The sequence below is a fragment of the Sphaeroforma arctica genome, assembly GCF_001186125.1.
Source record: "Sphaeroforma arctica JP610 unplaced genomic scaffold supercont1.893, whole genome shotgun sequence".
NCBI lineage: Eukaryota > Ichthyosporea > Ichthyophonida > Sphaeroforma > Sphaeroforma arctica.
The window spans coordinates 2161-21068 of NW_014039665.1; the positions used below are offsets into that span (position 1 = coordinate 2161).

General features: G+C 45.4%; 2 protein-coding genes across 2 annotated transcripts; both read left to right on the top strand.

The window, feature by feature from the left end:
* SARC_09133 (hypothetical protein) lies at window positions 1–932 on the top strand (the record flags this gene model as incomplete). Its single annotated transcript, XM_014296860.1, has 2 exons — window positions 1–184; window positions 694–932. 2 exons carry the CDS (start codon window positions 1–3, stop codon window positions 930–932), a joined length of 423 nt encoding a protein of 140 aa, XP_014152335.1.
* Window positions 933–13242: 12310 nt separating this feature from the next.
* SARC_09134 (hypothetical protein) lies at window positions 13243–17870 on the top strand (the record flags this gene model as incomplete). The annotated part of the gene is made up of 7 exons (XM_014296861.1): window positions 13243–13288; window positions 13393–13474; window positions 13711–14041; window positions 14283–14633; window positions 15031–16904; window positions 17078–17391; window positions 17734–17870. The coding sequence occupies 7 exons, from the start codon at window positions 13243–13245 to the stop codon at window positions 17868–17870; spliced, it is 3135 nt and encodes a 1044-aa protein (XP_014152336.1).
* Window positions 17871–18908: the final 1038 nt, after the last annotated feature.

An 18908-nucleotide genomic window follows, 5' to 3' on the forward strand; every position in this document is an offset into this window, starting at 1 on the left:
ATGTATATCAAACTGAGCTGTATTATCGCAATAATCTCCCCCGGTATCACACAGAGTTCGATTCTCGGGTCTTGGTCCCCGGCGACGCTGCTGTTCTATGCCAAGAACATATTCAGCGGAACGAGACTCGAAAAGACTCAGGTCAAGGAGGACTTGCACCAGCTGGGTGGCGACTTCATCGTTGGTAGGTAGCCTCTCAATTATCCACATGCAGATAAGGGACGAGTACACTATAAACGGAATCGGCGTATCCGTCCGTCTGTGTGAGTGTGTAAGATTGCAGTATGTAGTATCATATGTACTAGCAGCGCATGCTTCGTTGGTGCGTGTTGTAAAGGCAATGGTGGCTGAAACTTGTGTCATGAATGATATACGGGAGATGACCAGCCTGTCCCTTCTCAATTAAGGTGTACCACCACCGTACCAACTGCCAGGACGACACGTGCGTATTCAGTAGTATCCAGCGTGCGCTTCTATGTGCATTCTCGCACACACATGTCTTGTACGACGGTTTCGAGACCATATCACACACACGCAGTGCTGCCGTTGGACATACATCGTCTGTGCTGATCCGCGTAGATAAATGGTGCATATATCAGGCCTTCTCACTAAATTATAGGGCACCTTACTGCTAGTTTGAAGGAAAGCGTACTGTTTCGCTAAAATAACACAAACCTCCTTTGATATCACCAGGTCAAGACGGGAAGTTACTGCTTAGTCACCCCTCTACATCGCCCATCGATCGGGTGGCTGTGAGTGATATAATGGACTGCATTCGCAAGGCTGTCGGTGTTAGTGTCGGTGTCAGTGACGAGTGTAGTCATACGGACTGTAGCGCACATGCACATGGACATACTAATCGCGCGGACAGTGAAGTGGTGGGATCTGAGCCAAAGGAGGACGACGCTGAGGATGGCGAGTGCAGCACGTGACAAAGGCCCCCTCGTTCTTAGTTGTATGTTATGTAGTCTCGAATGGGTAGTTTCACCTATATAATCGTTGGTACATAATATGTTTGGTGTATCTTCGTGTATGTGCCTAGGCTCGCAATTTTGAGTATGTTTAGCTACCGACAGTCTGTTAATGTATTGATGCACATATGTAGTATTGTTTAATCTCGTCAATTTATTTGTAAATGTGATACGATATCACCATCTCTCGCCCATTCTGTTAGATTCGTCTTCACAGTCGGGAAAGCATGGCCACACACTTCATATTAATGAATCCACGCTTTGATCAACCGTTTTTACAGATTTGGCACTAATGACAAATATTCGTTTCCATTGTGTCACTTCCGCACTTCTCATGCGCAGAAAGAACGAGGGGGGTCCCCTGGCGTTAGCCGCCCTTACCAGGATAGTAAACCTATATGCAACATAGGTTGGCGCCATCGAGAAAATCCTCGTAGGGGAGTATTTGGTCAACCCGTGCACACCTTATCTCAAAGGGTGTCTTCTATAATATAGAATATCACTGGTTCTGTAGTGCGAAGTATTGAGTTCAATTAGAACACAGCGGCAAAGTATATTCACCACAATCCTTCACACTGGATCGCTTGAAATTTACCTATGAAGGGCAAGGTCTAATCCCGTTTCCAGGAGGATCTTGCACCGGATACTTTTATTTTTCAAGATCGCTGCTACAAGCACACGTTTCAATGAATGGAGATGCGTGTTAACACACGAACTCTCACACATCACCAAAATTTAGCACAGACAGATGCGAAGCTGCAGTGCGCATCGTTTACCTTTGAGCCGGTACTCTATGCGCTCCCAACTGCTCTGTCAAAGGTGCATTGGGCTCGCATCTGTCAGTAAGTTAAGTCGCCGAGAAGCTATACAAATTTGATTCCAACCGATATATAACTATATAACTGTATAGATATACACTTGAAAGTACATCGTACTCATTCACATCGCGATATGTATAGTTCAGTATATCACCCGAGCGACATTATGATAGTCTCGGCCGTAACTTCAGTATGAGGTGGCCCAGTACTTGACACCCAAGCAATGTGGGCGTATGCTCCAACTAAATGCCTATTGAAATCAGGTGCCCTTAGACTGTGCATATGTCACCTCTCACTTGCCTCTGTGTAGTAGAAACCTGTATTAATACACAACTATACTATCACTCTGCTCGGTGGGATGAACAATCGCATGTAGACTATGATTATACAGTTTCCAATGGTAGTAACAGTCAATCAAGCCCGGCATATAGTCCAATAGAATCGCTATTATATAAAAAAGTTTCCAGAAGATGCGGTATATCGCCGAATTGCAGTCAATGATCGGGACAGGCCTAATAGTGTACTCGCCGGTGATGGTAGGATTATTTTAAAATAAAGTCCTGTAATAAATATAGAAACCGTTTCCAAAGGATGTGGTATATATTCTGGCGAAATATCGCCGAATTGTATGCAATAATGGGGACAGGCCTCAGTGTGAGTACCAACTGATACGTAATCCCAATTCTTTCGGCGCTTATAAGCCCATACTCGTACGTGCAAACACGTTTACGCGTGTTGAAGCCAATACCCGAATGCTATTTCTTCATGCTTGATTATACCTAAATTGGATTCATATGTACACATCTCAACATGACGAAATGCAGATCTCTGTATATTACGTACTCCTATTGATTCGAATTTGTATCGCCAATGAAACTAACAGTATCGATCGCGTATATATGACGAATTGGCTTAATAAACGGACATACAATCGTTTTTTAAGTACCACGTAGTCAATGCTATATTTGGACACAGTAAGCAAATAAGTTTCATATTTGATATATACATTGAAATTTATGTCCAACCTTCGTTTACCTGATACTATTATTGGGTGGAACTAATAGGTGATCCAGACTCTTGCCACGCGTTGGCACTTTATATGTCTGATAATACAATCTCCGGGAAAATGTGCGGTATTAAACGTGTCAGATGCCGAGTTATCTCTATGACAAGTATTCGCTCATAAACGACAAGTTTGGCAATGTTCGGCAAAATGCCGGGTGTTATTCAGCTTTACAAATATTAACTCATCAACGACACGTTTGTCATTGTTGGGCACCGATTTCGTGTAATTTATGCTCTAAGATTAAAACTAGAGGAAACACCTTAAAAACTATGTCCGTGTGATTGTATCGTACCGAGCATAACTCTTCGACAATATCAATTATTGTTCCCAATAACTACATTATGATTCAAGGATATATTCTACTATAAATTTGCAAACATACCTATAATAGGAATGGGACTGCCTATATAAATCGGCCATCTCCAATGGTTTTTTCATTACGCCTTTATATCCAAACAATTGAAAGTTGAAAATGGGCAAACAACAAATGGAATGCGGCGCCGGCTTCCCTGTACAGTGTGTAACATTCATCGCAACCCTATCAAGTTGATTGAACATTTTCTGGACACTCATTTTGACACACCAAACTTCTTAGAGGGTAGCGGCAAATGGGTACATTTTGACAGTTTTAGTTCGCGGAAGGGATTTGGAGTCTTCGTGTGCGCGAGATCCTGTAAAAAAATCTGGTTCTCAGCGCATGCATTTCCAAATTCAGGATTGCCAAACCATGCGCAACCCTTATTTAATGTTCATCGTTGACAAGAACGTATTATCCGATAATCACGAAGACAGTATGAAACATCATGAATGTGCGCTTTGCCAAAAATGCCAACAACAAGGCTGCGACGCATGTCACAAAGATTCAAGTCATTGGTGATTGAGCCTCGGAAGTACATCATACTCATTCACATCGCGATATATATAGTTCAGTCTATCACCCGAATCACAACATGATAGTCTCGGCCGTAACTTCAGTATGAGGTGGCCCAGTACTTGACACCCAAGCAATGTGGGCGTATGCTCCAACTAGGTGCCAGCTGATATCAGGTGCCCATAGAGTGTGCATATGTCACCTCTCGCTTATCTCTTTGTAGTAGAAAACTGTGTTAAAACGCAACTATACTATCACTCTGCTTCGTGGAATGAACAAACACGCACAAACCATGATTACACAATACCAGCCGATGGTAGTAACAGTGAATAAGTCAGACATATAGTCCCTTGCAATCGCTGGTATACAAAAGGTTTTCAGAAGATGCGGTATAATATATTTTGGCGAAATATCGCACAATTCCAGTCAATGATCGGGACAAGCCGTAGTGTACTCACTAACTGGGATGGTAAAAACGTTAATAAAGATTCCAGAAGATGCGGTATTTATTCTGGCGAAATATCGCTGAATTGTAGTCGATGATCGTGAGTACCAACTGAGATGGTAGTGACAGGTAATAAAGCCGTGTATAAAGTCCAATTACAATATCCGGTATACAAACCGGTTCCAAAGGATGTGGTATATATTCTAGGGAATATCGCCGAATTGTATACAATAATGAGGACAGGCCTCAGTGTGCGTACCAACTGATACGTGATCCTAATTCTTTCAGCGCTTAAAAGCCCATACTCGTACGTGCAAGCACGTTTATGCGTGTTGAAGCCAATACCCGAATGATATTGATTATACTTAAATTGGATTCATATGCATACATCTCAACATGAAATGCAGATCTCTGTATAATACATACTCATATTGATTCAATTTGTATCGCAAAAGAAACTAACAGTATCGATCGTGTATATATGATGAATTGGCCTAAATATAAAAAGGGCGTATAATTGTATTTTTGCGTACACAAAGTCGATATTATATATACACACAGAAAGCAGATAAGTTATTACATGTTTGATAAATACAACCGAATTCACGGCCAACCTTCGTTTAACTGATATTTACTAATCGAGTGGATATCATATATTGTTAAGAAATTTAAACCCTTGCTACGCGTTCTAATACATTCCTGACAGTACACGTTATTGTCTAAAATCCAGTTTTTTTAATATCGGGAATTGTACGGTCACAGAATGAAATCTCGGGTGCCGATGGGCTACCACAGGATGAAAAGCTTGTCAATGTTGGGCAAAATTCTGGGAGATGTCGATTTAGCTCAGACAACAAGTGACATTTAGCTTATCAGCGACAAGCTCGTCATTGTTGGGAATCAAGTTCGTAGAATTCACGCCTTAAAATTAGAACTACACCGTGTGATCGAATCGACGCACAAAACTCGTCAAAAATATCAAATATCGTTCCCAATGACTTAACTTAATTTGATATATATTCCAACTTAAGTTAGTACAAACAAATATTTAATGGGAATGGAAATGAATAAATAGATCGGCCATCTCCAACAAGTTTTCATTACACCTTATAGCTTTCCAACTCACAAATAGAATATGGCGCCGGCTTTCCTGTCTAGTGTGCAGCAATCGTCACAAATCTGTATGACACACCATTTTTTTTTGGAGAATAAAGGCGAATGGGTGCATTCTAAAAGCTTTACTTCGCGGAAAGGATTCGGAGTCTTCGTATGCGAGGGTTCCCGTAAAAAGATATGGCTCTCAGCGCATGCATTCCCAAATTCAGGCCAGACTTGCAAGGAGTGCAGAATCGTGAGCAGACCTTATTTAATGTTCGTCGTCGACGAGGGCGCACTGTCATGCAATGATGACGAAGACAGTAAGAAACGCCATGAATGTGCCCTCTGCGAGAAACACCGTATTAGTTTACTTAAAACAAAAACTTGTGCTCGAGCTTCTGTTAACTAAAAATGACCTTTGTAAAAACGTGCCGAGTGCCACCTCTCGACGCGGAATTTGTTGGCATATCAGGATAGGATATTCGATCTCTTCTAGAATCTCGTGTTCAAGCATCTGTTAATTGAAGTACGAGCACGCAATAGGGTATACACACACGTATTGTCACCTTGCGAGGTACATTTTGAAATGATAAAACAAACATTAAAATGAAATGAAAAGCGAATATATCAAAATAAACTCCGTGTAAACCCTTTTTAAGGAATATATACTGCTTCTAAATCAATATAGGGAAGTGCATATAGTAGCTGTGGCTGTCAACTGCAAGTCCATATATATATCAGTCAACAGATACTCGTGATCGAGCTTCTGTTAAATGAAATATTCAATGTATAGTACATCCGCGAAAAGAGTCATCTCTAGACTCGTGAATTACTGGCACACCTGAATGGGATATTCGAACTCTGCTGAGATCAAGTTTATAAAAGCTCGTGCTGAAGTTTCGAAATGCGCACAATGCGGTGAACATACGCAGTGTCCCCCTTGTAGAATACTTTCTAAGGTGACGAATACAAACATTTTATGATATCACGAGCCAATCTTTAAATCAATATTCATATAATACCTACACTAACCTGTTGTACGAAACATACTGCTTCTGAATTTTTTATATAGGAAGGTTGCATATAGTAGCTATGGCTATCATTTTCAAGTCTGTGTGGACCCACGGTACCAACAGTTTAAGAATAAAATGCTAATATATGAACAACAAAGTCTGGTATTGCTGGCGATTCCATGCAAAGCGCTCCCATCGAAAGCACAACTGGTAGTTTGCGAGATATGGGATGCCTTTTTCTATAATAATTGCGTTAATACAAGAACTGACAACATGTAGTATTATATCGTTCACCTGCAAATGAAATTGTTTTAAAAAAAATACTGATAATCGAGTAGTATGATAGTGCATTTAATGAAGTATATGCACTTCTATTTCTCGTCCTGTTGTGTGCTTGCTATACATTATTTTCACAGCTTGGATTCAAACGATTGAATAAACCCCAGTCAGGCTCAATAGTTACAAGTTTGCGTACTGTATCATGCCAAATCTCAATTTATATTTGAAAGTTGCACTGAGGTACTTCCGCTTTGCCTCGTCTACAAGGTGAGTGCAGTAGCAGATAGGGAAAGATCATATTGGTATCTCTTGCATCAGGATTCAATTACCATCGGGACGAGGATTGCCATTCCAAGATTCATATGATGTTCAGGAGCAACTGACTTTAGCTGGTGCCAACATTCGAAATCGGCGGCGACATGCTCCCTCTGAAGCGTTAGTGATCTAACTCAACAAAAATAACGGACACAGCACATACACAACAGCCGCATCTGGCTCATGTACCGCAATTTGCTCGAGTTTAATAGCAGTATTCGTAATAGGAGCTCGATCCTTCCTCTGTACCTGTACTCTGCACCTGCAAGTATACTTCGTTGTGCACAGGGAGTCAAGATTTTCAATTACGATAAATGAATACATATTGATATTGTTCGCGAAGTGAATTTTTGAATTAGGATACAGAGCATCGACTACGAGGCGAGTGCATATGAGTGTGTGACGAGTGTGTAGTATGAAAGTGTGGCGAGGTGTGCATGGGCGTGTATCTGCACACCGAACCACTCCACTCTCGAAACCTCATGAGTAAAGACAACTTTTAAAAACAAAGCTTGACAACCGAATGCAATTTCTTTCTGACTTCCTCCGGATTAGTATACTACACCCATGAAAAAATGTCTGTGCGCTGGTGTCGCCCTCTAGCAGACGACAACGATGTCGCGACCGATATGTCCTATAAAAGTCAAAATGTCGTCTCAACATGTTGGACATAAATATTGTTTTCTGACATGTCCGGCGACAGGCTTCGTTTAAAATATACGCACCCAGTGAAAAAAAAGTCGCGGCGACATGCATGACATGTTTTAAAAAAGATTTTTATATTTACTGAGCACTGGTGTCGCCTAACGCCTAAATATAGCAGACCCGGCGACATACATGGCGCGACTGGCATGACCTACAAAAGTCAAAATGCCGTCACGACACGCAAGGCATGCCGTTTGCCCAAATGTCAGGCTGTCAGCGTCGTTTACCAACCCAGGTCCCAGACTCCCATTTGTCCAGGTACTCCAGGACTTCCTAGTTTCTCTTGCTACGTCATGAGCGTGCTCTTACTTTGGTTCTCAAATATTTGATTTACGCGGGTTGGTAAAAAAGGCGCTAAAGATGACAGGTGCACTAATAGAAAAAAATGTCGCGACGACATTGTAAATATTTGACAATTGGCATGCCATTTTTCTATTGATGTATGTATTTTAAATAAATTAAAATGTTTACATCGACGATTCGATGCGGCCTCCAACAGAGTGTAGACTGCAGACGGAAGAGTGCAGGTCGGACAACAGATGTCATACAAAATGTCGACACGACATGTATGACATGTTCTATCCCAAAATGTTGGCGTCGTTTCGGTTTTTCAGTTAAAAAACACAAGTATGTTTGTATGTACAAGAGCATAAATACCAACCAGTGCGATATAAAAATTAAAATTATAAATAATTGGATACGAATACAATAGTATTTATATTCAATCAATTAAAATAGTCTGTTGGTTAATTTGCAAGCATTTGTTTTTTTTAAATTAAACACCAAAAAAAATCAACTGTAGAAAAAAACCTTACTCACTGAAAAAACCTCGTGGCTCGACCAGTAGTCTGTATTTCAACAAACCCTGTCTTTACTTATTTATGTAAATATTTACATATTTATAAAACTGGACAAAGGTTTTTTTGTTGCTTTCCCCCTTTCAGAGTTTCAGGCACATCTTTATTAATTATACTATTTATTTAGATATTTTACCTACATATAAATACTGTGCCCTTTTGTTTAATCGTGCTGTCATCAGCAACCCAGTGAATAAATGGCAAAGCCCAAAACCGAATTTTAGGGCCAAGGACAATTTTCCGATAACAAGCTTATTGGTCATACAATTTTCATTTATATATTTGTGTAAACTTTCCACTGCTTCAATTCAGGGGACCAAAGCTCGCAGGCTCGCAGACTCGCAGTGCCTTCCGCCCTAAAACATTTTCTTCACCCATTGAACTTTTAGAAAAAACGAAGATTAGTGCAGTAGTACACGCAGTTATATTACATACATATGAGCGGAAAGAGAGTGTTGTTTAGATAAATAACGCTGAGGTACAACGTGACTCTGTCGCTATAGCCCCTTTATACGTTAAGTACCGGTAAGATACATCGCCCATCGTTTCGGACTAGTCATCTCTCGGTCGTCTTTCTATCGCGGACAATTCTACTCTGTGACGACGACTTGAAGTATACGTTCTTTAACAACCCGCCAGTAAAGTTCACTTATTAGGTACATTGGTTCGCTCTTGTTATTTCTCTCTTGCTGCAGCAGTCTTGTCTTGAACTATTTCGCCGTGTATAATTATTAGAGCACTCAAGACTCTAGTCCTTTGTTTCAGAGTACGACAGGCCCATGTACTACGCACTTACACTCTTCTGCGAGGTGGTAGTTGATTCACGTACGCTGAGGCAAACGAACGTACACGCTAACACATAACATAGTATTTTTATTGCAAATAAACACCTGCTGCACCAAGTGCTCTGGTCCATGTTTTTTATGTTCTATGTTGGTTCGTTCAGCAAAGTGGATGGAAGCATGTGACTTTGTACAAAGTCTCTGGCTCGCTGCTTATCACTGTGTATGCGAAAGGGGCGAGGTTGTTTCAGCGTCAACTATGTAGGGAGACTAGGAGGGCCCGACACAAACAAACTGACAGTCGCTGAGGACTTTAGCGTCGATCACAGTCTTCCGAACTCTTACTTTGATTCCATGTCTCGTGCCTCTGACTGTGCGTGCCTTGCAGAAGCAAATAACATCAGAGATGAAAGGGGTGATAGCAATTATAAGAAGTGGGCTTATCTGAAGTCGAGTATTTGTGCTGTATCGGCTTCTGACTTGCTCGTATTATATCTCTGGTTCACAGTCTGAGTCTATTCAGACGATTCACTCGTTCTATTTATTTTGACCCCCTTTCCTCGTGGGATTCCATCTTATAGGCTACTCTAGAACAGGTCCGTGCAGTGTATTCGAGGCTCGCTCTCGCTTTGGTTTCTACCCACTACAAACACTCGAACAGTGAGTACGACTGGTATACGTCAAAAGGTCAATTCATCCGCAGAACGCCAGCATGTCTTCTGTGCACTACAAGTTCCAGTCGAGTAAGACCTACTCGACTGTGACGTTCGACGGCATGGCTATCTCACTGAAGGATCTAAAGCTGCAAATTAGCGAAGCGAAACGATTCGGCAAAACAACGGATATGGACTTGAAGATCACCAACGCCCAGACTGGATTTGGTATGTCAGAGCAGATAGATAGGGCTTAATTGTAAGGATTTGTATGCGAGCAGGTGGATATTATTACTATAACCATTACTTGTTTCTATTATAGATGATGCGAAAGCAGTGCGTACAAGTATGTGCTAGTGAGGAGTATACGTATACTAGTCACCGTTGCAATGTATGGTAATACAATTGATTATACAAATACACATAAAGCGCAGTGACCAATTTGTGGGTAGTTCTGTTGTGAAGGGTTAAAGAAATTGATAGTGTGTTTTAGTCGTTGTGATACTACTATTATCGTGTATATGGCGTGGCTTTGGCTGGACCGGTTTATAGCTTATACGGTCGTAGACTTGCACCGAAACTGCGTCGCGCTTAAGGCGTGGCCTCGTTAGCGGAGGGTATCCTATGCATTGGACAGGACTCTCCTAGTCATGATCATAGCTAGTATAATAGCAGTGTTCGTGCAATACGTACTTGTCGCCAATTGGAATAATGTCCTAGTCATGGTCATAGCTAGTATAATAGCAGTGTTCGTGCAATACGTACTTGTCGCCAATTGGAATAATGAGTGCGTTCTTCGATATGTAGGGTACTATACTCAACCGCAGTAGTCATCCCAACAAATCTAGGCAATTTTGTTAGTCGTTCCAGCCAGTCTATGCCGTCGTGCTTAATTATACCGTCTACGATGGATTGACTGTGGTATTGTAGCATTGCAATAGCAAGTCCTATTTGTTATGCATGCCTTCCGATCTGGTGTGCATCTACACACCCCTCGGCGCATTTACCCTGGGTTAGACCTGGCCATCCTTCCGCTTGGCTGGAAGCGAAAGTGCAAACCAGAAGTCTCCACCCACCTGCTTCGTGGTGCGGAACGCCTCCTATGTACTTCGCCCAGCACATGCGCTCGAGCAGTCAAAAGAGTGGTTCGGCTCTTCGACTCGTTCTGAGGTACCCTCGTTGTGCAGTGCGGTACGCTCGGCTGGAGATAGGTTGCGTTCCGAGAATGGAACCTCCTTAAAGCCCTGAAAGCACCTTTGTGTGTGAAAAAAAAGCTATGGTCGTAGCTGTGTGTGGTTGAAGGTGCAGATTCGGTACCGATGCTGCGTGTCTCCAAGCTAAGCCTGCCAAGCAGAGAAGCGTGTGGCATACGTTAGGGCCCGAACCGTCCGTCAGTGGGCACATTGCGGTTGTTGCCTTACTGCTAAGGCACGCTGGTGGTGGCCAATCAGAGAACGAAAGGAGCTGTTGTGCAAGCGTGGCATGTGACGGCTGCAGGTTGAGCTTGTACAAGCCGAACCGATCCGGCACGGTCATGTAGTACTTTCGGATTCGATGCACAACGGAGAGTCTTAGGATTGCGCACCAGCACCCTCACCAGCAACGTCACTAGCTACCAGCGCATGGGGACAGAGCTCCTGTTTCACCCAAGTATACTGGAGGCCACATTGCGTAGTGTAGCGCCCGCACAAGTAGACTCAGGTTGTAAGCGACGTATTGTATTGTCGTACCATGCCGAAACGCCAGTCAGCCCAGAGAAGGGGATATCTGAACGCTGTCCGAAGCGCGCAGTCGAACGTCTCGGTCTAGTTGCAACATGTACAGTGGAGAGGCGGCAGTCTGCGAATGCACACTGGAGAGAAGGCATTATAAACCTGAGTTCAATAGGCTGATCCTGTAAAGGACCGAAGGTGTCTCGTTTCCTGCAGCCAGGGCTTAACCACTGAGTGTGTTTGGAAAGGGCGTCGCCTGTGATTCCTCGGAATGCCTGGGGATGGGGATGCAACCACAGATGCGGGTGGCTTCAGCGCAGGGATTGCAAGTCCGAAGTTCGGATAGACTGGGCAGGGGTAATCCTGATACAATGATCCCTGCGGCTACGGAGAGCACAATATGTAACTGTGGTAGTGTTTGTTGAAGGCGTGGGATGTGTTGATGCTTTAGGCCACCGGAGAAGGCAGTTGTCACTTCTCTAGTGGTTGTTGCAGGAGGCTGTGTGGGTTATACCTTACACGGGCGGGTGATCGGAGCACTAGTTGGAATCAGTGATATCAGGGTGCTTGTCAAAGTCAAGGCGAAACCACCACCCTCGCACTACCGCAGTCATCCCGGATATCTAATTCGAGCGGGTTGCTAAAGTAAGCTTGTGGGTACATCCGGAGGGACAGGACGGCATATCGCAAGTATCGCTACTGAGCTGGAAAGCTTCATGTAGGTGGACTTGCATTATTTGGCGATCTTACTCTCCGACTTCTGGGGGATATCAGTTCACACCAGTACTACAAGAGGTGTCTAAGGTATCTACGCGATAGTCAATCCCATCGTCTTGAATGCTGTGCGTATGCGATGCCCACTCGCAGCAGTGCAATGTCTTTGGCTGGTGACACTTGGCTCCAATGCGACACTCTGCACAGCCCCACGGCTCAAAGCTGCTACTGCATTCTCATTCTTTGGCTTGGGCTTACGTTGATATCGTGTTGGACAGTAAACACCTGCTTTAGCGGACAATGACAGTAAAGACGGCAAAGGTAGTCGATCTTCATAGCCAAGGAGAGAACGGTTTATCTAGATAGCCAGGCGTGTATTCGATACACAAATCTCCACCAGGCGGCTACACTTTGCATTGGTTTGATGCGCCTCCTACAACAAGCGTCCAAACCCACGGAATGGAGACAATCTATAACGGGTACATTGGGTTGAGGTCCGGAAGTTGTTATTGCTCGGGCATGCTCGATGCTCAATACAAGCTGATATCCCCAGAGTCGGGGGGTGAGCGGGAAGGGGGGGGTGGTCGCCACTTACACTTAGTGAAGTAATCGGTGTTAGTCAGAGAGACCAGACCCACGCTACTACACTGTTATATAAGCCCGCAACCAGGCTTTAATATTGAACAAACCACATATAATGAAAAGTAAAAAAAGTGAAAAGTGAAAAAGGAATACTCGGGTCACTAAGTGCCTTGCACTTTCCTGTTTCATTGTGCTTCGTATAGGCGTGTTGTAGTTCTGCTGCCCTCTGTATGCTCGACATGTGTGTGTTCTCCTGTGAATGTGCAACTCTTAGTTAGCCAGAGAATCTGACGTGTGACGGCATGATTAGGATCACGATCACGTGACCCGCCAGACAACCCCGCACATAGACGTCTATGGAATGGCTGTGAGTTGTCTCTCGCTATACCACACTGCGCAATACAACAGTCAGTAGCGTATCCATGGTTACCCAAAACGCCATAAAACCCTGAAAACCCAAAACGTCATATTCACCTATACAATTCGCGCACGCACTTGCCCTCACCTACAGAGTACTCGAACAACAACGAACTGATTCCGAAGAACACCTCCGTGCTTGTAAAGCGAGCGCCAATCAACACCAACCGCAGGAAGTATGTAATGCAGACATGCGCATGGCGCCGTATTCTCGGTTCTTCCGGTTGGCTTGCCATATGTAGTTTCGCGGACTCCCAAGCGCTCTATACAATTGCTCAGCCTGTCTGATTAAATTGACACGCGATTTTTTGTCTTTATACCTGTATGTTAGAACTCAGTGCATTTAAATTACATCTACGCCTCGCTTGCTAATATGTCTGCATCCCACACGTTACACGTTTATTCAACCCAGCCATCAACCGCGCTCGGACACCCAATCCGATCCAACCGTGACCGGCATAGCCCTCCCTCCCACCACCAACACCAGTTCGTCTATGGCGCCTCGGCCCAATAAAGGGCCTATGACCGAGGAGGAGAGGCTTAAATCCGCCATGTCCAAGATGACTGAGGATGCGGGCGTGAACGAGTACATGAGCAAGCAGAATGGGCAACGAGGACCCCAGCAGCCGTACATGGACCGTAATACCAAGCCGGCACCTACGTATATCTGCTACCGGTGTGGCAAGCCCGGGCATTGGATCAAGTTTTGCCCCAACGACAAGGGAGAGCCATTGAATGTGAAGGTGTGTATGCGTGTAACCAGCGGGCCATTTTTAGCAAGGTTTGGGACTGCTTTTGTGGGCGTGGGCTCTGTATGGAGCACAGGAATTCCCCTATCCTGCTCTCCCTAGTACTTAGGCGTTTGAACGCGTTGCTGACTAAGATTACTATTCCATACACATATCCGGATTTTGCCGCACTTTCATTCCGCACATCTGTAACATGTCCTGTCGTTTCCCCTTTATCTTCGCCGCACGCGAACAGGTGATGAAACCCACCACTGGCATACCCAAGAGTTTTCTGCGGTACACCACCGACGGCGAGACCCCGGGTGCGTTGATGACCGAGGACGGGAAGTTTGCGGTGGTGCAACCCAATGAGCGAGAGTTCTCCAAGGCCATGAAACAGACCCATGGACAGGGCAAGAAGGCGGCCCCAGGCGCTCTACCTGAGGATCTGAAATGCCAGATGTGCCATCAGTGTCTGAAGGAGGCGGTGACTATACCGTGCTGCGGAGATAACTTCTGCGACGAGTGTATTAGAACGTGTTTGTTGGAGAGCAACTTCACCTGTCCTTCCTGTCATTCAGAGAGAGTCTCGCCAGATGCATTATCGGTATGTTATTCATGATATCTAGTTACTTTCCATGAATAGTCTGGTGTATTTGATGTATGTGTGCATCGTCCACAGCCATGCGTGCTTCAGAGAACTTTCAATACTTCAAGGCTTTTGCGTGTAAGGACATCGTAAAGACTACATAAACGCTTCGTACCAGAATCATTTTGGTATCTTAAACCGATACTTTTGAGGCTCTTTGATCGGAATGAAACCTCACAGCGCAACAAATCTCAATCGCTCCGATAGTTGCATGTATGGAGGGGTTTCAGATCACTTCTTTTTAGCATCTTTCTGCGCTAGGGATTGCGTGATTGTACCGATATACCTACTTGCTCGCCGTGTGTAGCCGAGTCCCGTACGCCCAGTTCTAAATTCTGTATTCCTTAATCTGCAGGCCAACTTATCCCTCCGCAACGAGGTGCTGGAGTGGAGAGCTTCCAAAGGAATCGTTGATAGTCCTGCACCCCAGGCAGACAAATCGCCAGCTGGCAAAGTAGAGTCTGACCCAGACAGCAAGATTAAGACAAGCGCCGACAAGTCCCCTGCTGGTGAGAAGTCCGATGTAGTTGCGAGTGATGGGGGAGCGGGACAAGCGCGGGTGTCCAATATCGCGGAAAAGGGACCTGAAAACACCCGAGAACAGGGAAATCACGAGCCCAGAGGGGATGCTCGTGATGGAAACGATATGCAACGAAGTGATAACTTCAGGCCGGATGACAACCGAGACCACCTCCAGGGACCTTCACGTGGGTACCGAGGTGACGTGAGACAACAACGCCAGAGAAATGACTATAGAGGTCCGCCCAGGAACGATAGACACCCCAACGGTGAGGGCAGAGGACGGCCTATGGGCTTCAACAATGACTTCGGTCCGGATCGCCGGGGTGGCCCGGAGACAAGAAACAGTGCACCTGCACCCGGACACCAAGGAGGCTTCGACCGGAATTTTGACGGTCGCACGGGTAGAGGTGGGCCTGGAGACCGAGGCAGAGGAAGGGACCAATTTAGACCACAAAATGGGAGAGGCCCGCCGCCTATGCATGACAGATACGACCAGCACCCAGCACGCAATGCGGGCCCTGGAGACAATTCACATGGACAACGGGGAGACGGTTTCCGAGACGGTTTCCATGGTAACGGGCCGACAGGAAGATACGACGAGAGGCGTGGTCAGAGAGGGCCCGCGGAGATGCACAAAGGTAGAGACAATCGAAGCTTACACCCAGCTGGGTTGGAGCGGGGTCGAGATGAACGCAACCGGGGTAATGGTCACGTAGACCCCGATAACCGAGATAAAAGCCCCCGTGATCGAGACAGAGACTTCGGCGATAGAGGGTATGCCGGGCGTGGTCGCGGGGGTGGCCAAGAATGGGACCGGAACGACCGAGGGCCCGGAAATGAGAGCGGGTACGACCGTGGGGGGCGAGCGAGGCACGCGTCACAGCGACGCAGTATGAGTAAGGAGGCATCACCACGTGCAAGTGGGGCGACAGACGCACATGCTCGTCGCAGTGGGGCGAGAGATGGGCGCGAGCGAGATGGGCCTGCACATGACTATGCGCCTAGAGAGGATGGGGTGAGGCGTAGTAGCAGGGACGATGCAGACACCGAGGGGGGCCGCCGCCGGAGTTCGGATAGAGGCGATGGGTATGGGTCAGACGGACGCCGAACGCAGCACTACTCGGGCAGGGATGCACGCAGTAGCGATAGGAGTCGAGGAGATAACAGAGACATGGGGCACAACGGAGGACACAGCCAAGACAGAGGCTACGAGCACACAGATAGTTTCGGCAACGACCGCGGACGGAGTCGCAGTCCGGTGCGTGTACCCGAGCACGAGGACGGTAGACGGCGAGGTAGTTATAAGGGGGGTAGCCGTAGTAGGGGAGATCGGGGGCAGGATAATGACGGGGATAGGTATGACGACCGGTATGATGCAGGGCAGGATGTCAGGCGAACCTCGGACCGAGATGCGAGGGTGACTACGAGCAGGTCCCGCGGAGATCGCAGGGAAGGCGCCGTACCCAGAGGCCATAGTAGGGACACAGAGGGCCGCGGCCATTTAGAGGTGCGAGGCGAGAGGAGGCTCAGTGTGAGTGAGCGTATTGGTAGTCGAGAGGGGGTGAACGACTACAAGTATCGAGAGTCGGAGGATGACCATGGAGATAGGTACTCCGATACCAACCAGGGAGCGAGTATGGTCGAAGACCTGGGCATGACCAGGAGACCGAGCTTGCGCGACAACAAAAGGATAGACCGCAAGCGTGGGTATGTTTATATGGGTAGCCTTATTTCGATGTTCGACTGTTGTAGCGTTATTTATACATATGTCTTGCATATATCGAGGCCATCGAATCAGAGCACTCTCGTCTTGAGTATATCGATGAATTGAAGAAAAAAATACTACAGTATACTGACGACTATATGTATGGGTTACGTAGCAGGAATACCAGGGACGAACCGGCATTCGATGAATTCTCTCAAGGGAACAATGACCACAAGCGCGTTCGTCATAATTCGGAGCGTAGTATGAATGGTGAGCCCCGTAGTCTCCAAGATAGGCTTGGCAACGGAAATACCAACAGACGCAACAAACGAACCAATAGTAACAACCTCGCCAGGAATAACTCGGAACTACACGTCCCCAAAGGCATAAGTGAGTCTCTGATTGCACGCCTGGCCCGGACCGACTCCGCCTTAAGCCTCGGCAGTGCTAATAAAAAGAAGCCGCGAAAGAGCAAGAAGAAAAATAACAGTATGTTGTGTGTGAACTAGTCTGTTGTGGTGTGTAGGATGTTCGGTCCTTAAGCTTGGGTCGGCACTATCTGCAAATGTAGATTTTCCGGTCAAAGAATTGATCGCCTCTACCCACGGCGTGGAGCAATGTGTATTCCATATGAGAGTTGATGCGGGGTTGACACGGTTGTTCAATTCACGTGTGCTGAATCTAACGTGACCATTCCTAACCGTTATATCATTGTAAGAGAGCGTTGTCGCAAAGCTGGTACTTCATCTTATCTACAATTGTCATCAACACACTCATATACGCCTATCAATTCTCATTAACATACACACTCACTCACACTCACACCTACAGATGACAATGTGAAGTTTGTCATGGCTGTGTCTGACGACATCATGCGTGACGGGGATGTTGACGATGGGCGCGGAGACTACTCGGATAATGAGAGCGGCGCAAGGCAGGACAGGAGAAGTAGGCCCGAGTTTTGGTAGATGTTGGGCTTTCTGTTTAGGACGTATCAATATCGGCACAACCTTTGGCTAACCACTGAACAGTGCCGCTGGCTGTGTGTGCATACGCAAGCTCTACCAGTATGCCGACATAGGTGTCAGCTAGAAACTTTAAGGTCTGTAGATAAGGAGCCGATGCAAGTGATGGATAGTGACAGTACCACTGCGGTTGGTAATGATATACATATATATATATATATGTATGTAAGTATATATTTAGAGGCGTGTGGTTGAGTGCTGTGAAAGTATTGCAAACTGACAGAACTTCTCCCCCCCCATCGTACACACGTACATCAGATGTTCCTTCTGCCAATGCGGGTGCGTATGGAGTAAGAAATGTTATGCTTATCCATTACTTCAACAATTTACTAGACATTGATAAATAGCTACGGACGTCTGTTAATAAAGGGATGAACTTCAACTCGACGACCTCTATTTGTATTTATATGTAGTACCTCCTTGCATGTACTTTCAACATTCGAATATTGTATCGAAACACATACTTGAACGTTCCTTTTCATCAGCTATTTGGTTTAACATCATTCCAAATGCACCAAGTAGCTTGTTTCACACATGCTAATGATCTACGCAATAACAACGAGAGGCATACGGTGTGTGCACACAATGCGGGTGCGTATGGAGAAAGAAATGATATGCTGCTGTGACCATCATATTAACTATGTATTGGACAGTGGCAAATAACAAAGGACGGATGTCAATATAGGGATCAACTTCAACTCGATGACATTTATTTGTATATATATATATATATATGTATAGTACATCCTTGCATATACTTTCAATATTCGAATAAATGCAGTTGCGATATTGTATCAAAGCACATACTTGAGCGTTCCTTTTCATCAGCCATTCGAATTGACATCATTCCAATTGAGCCAAATAACTTGTTGCACGCATGCTAATGATCTAAACAACTACAACTAGAGACGATGCGGCGTGTGCACACAATGCGTGTGCGTATGGAGAAAGGAATGGTATGCTGCCGTGTTCATTATCTCA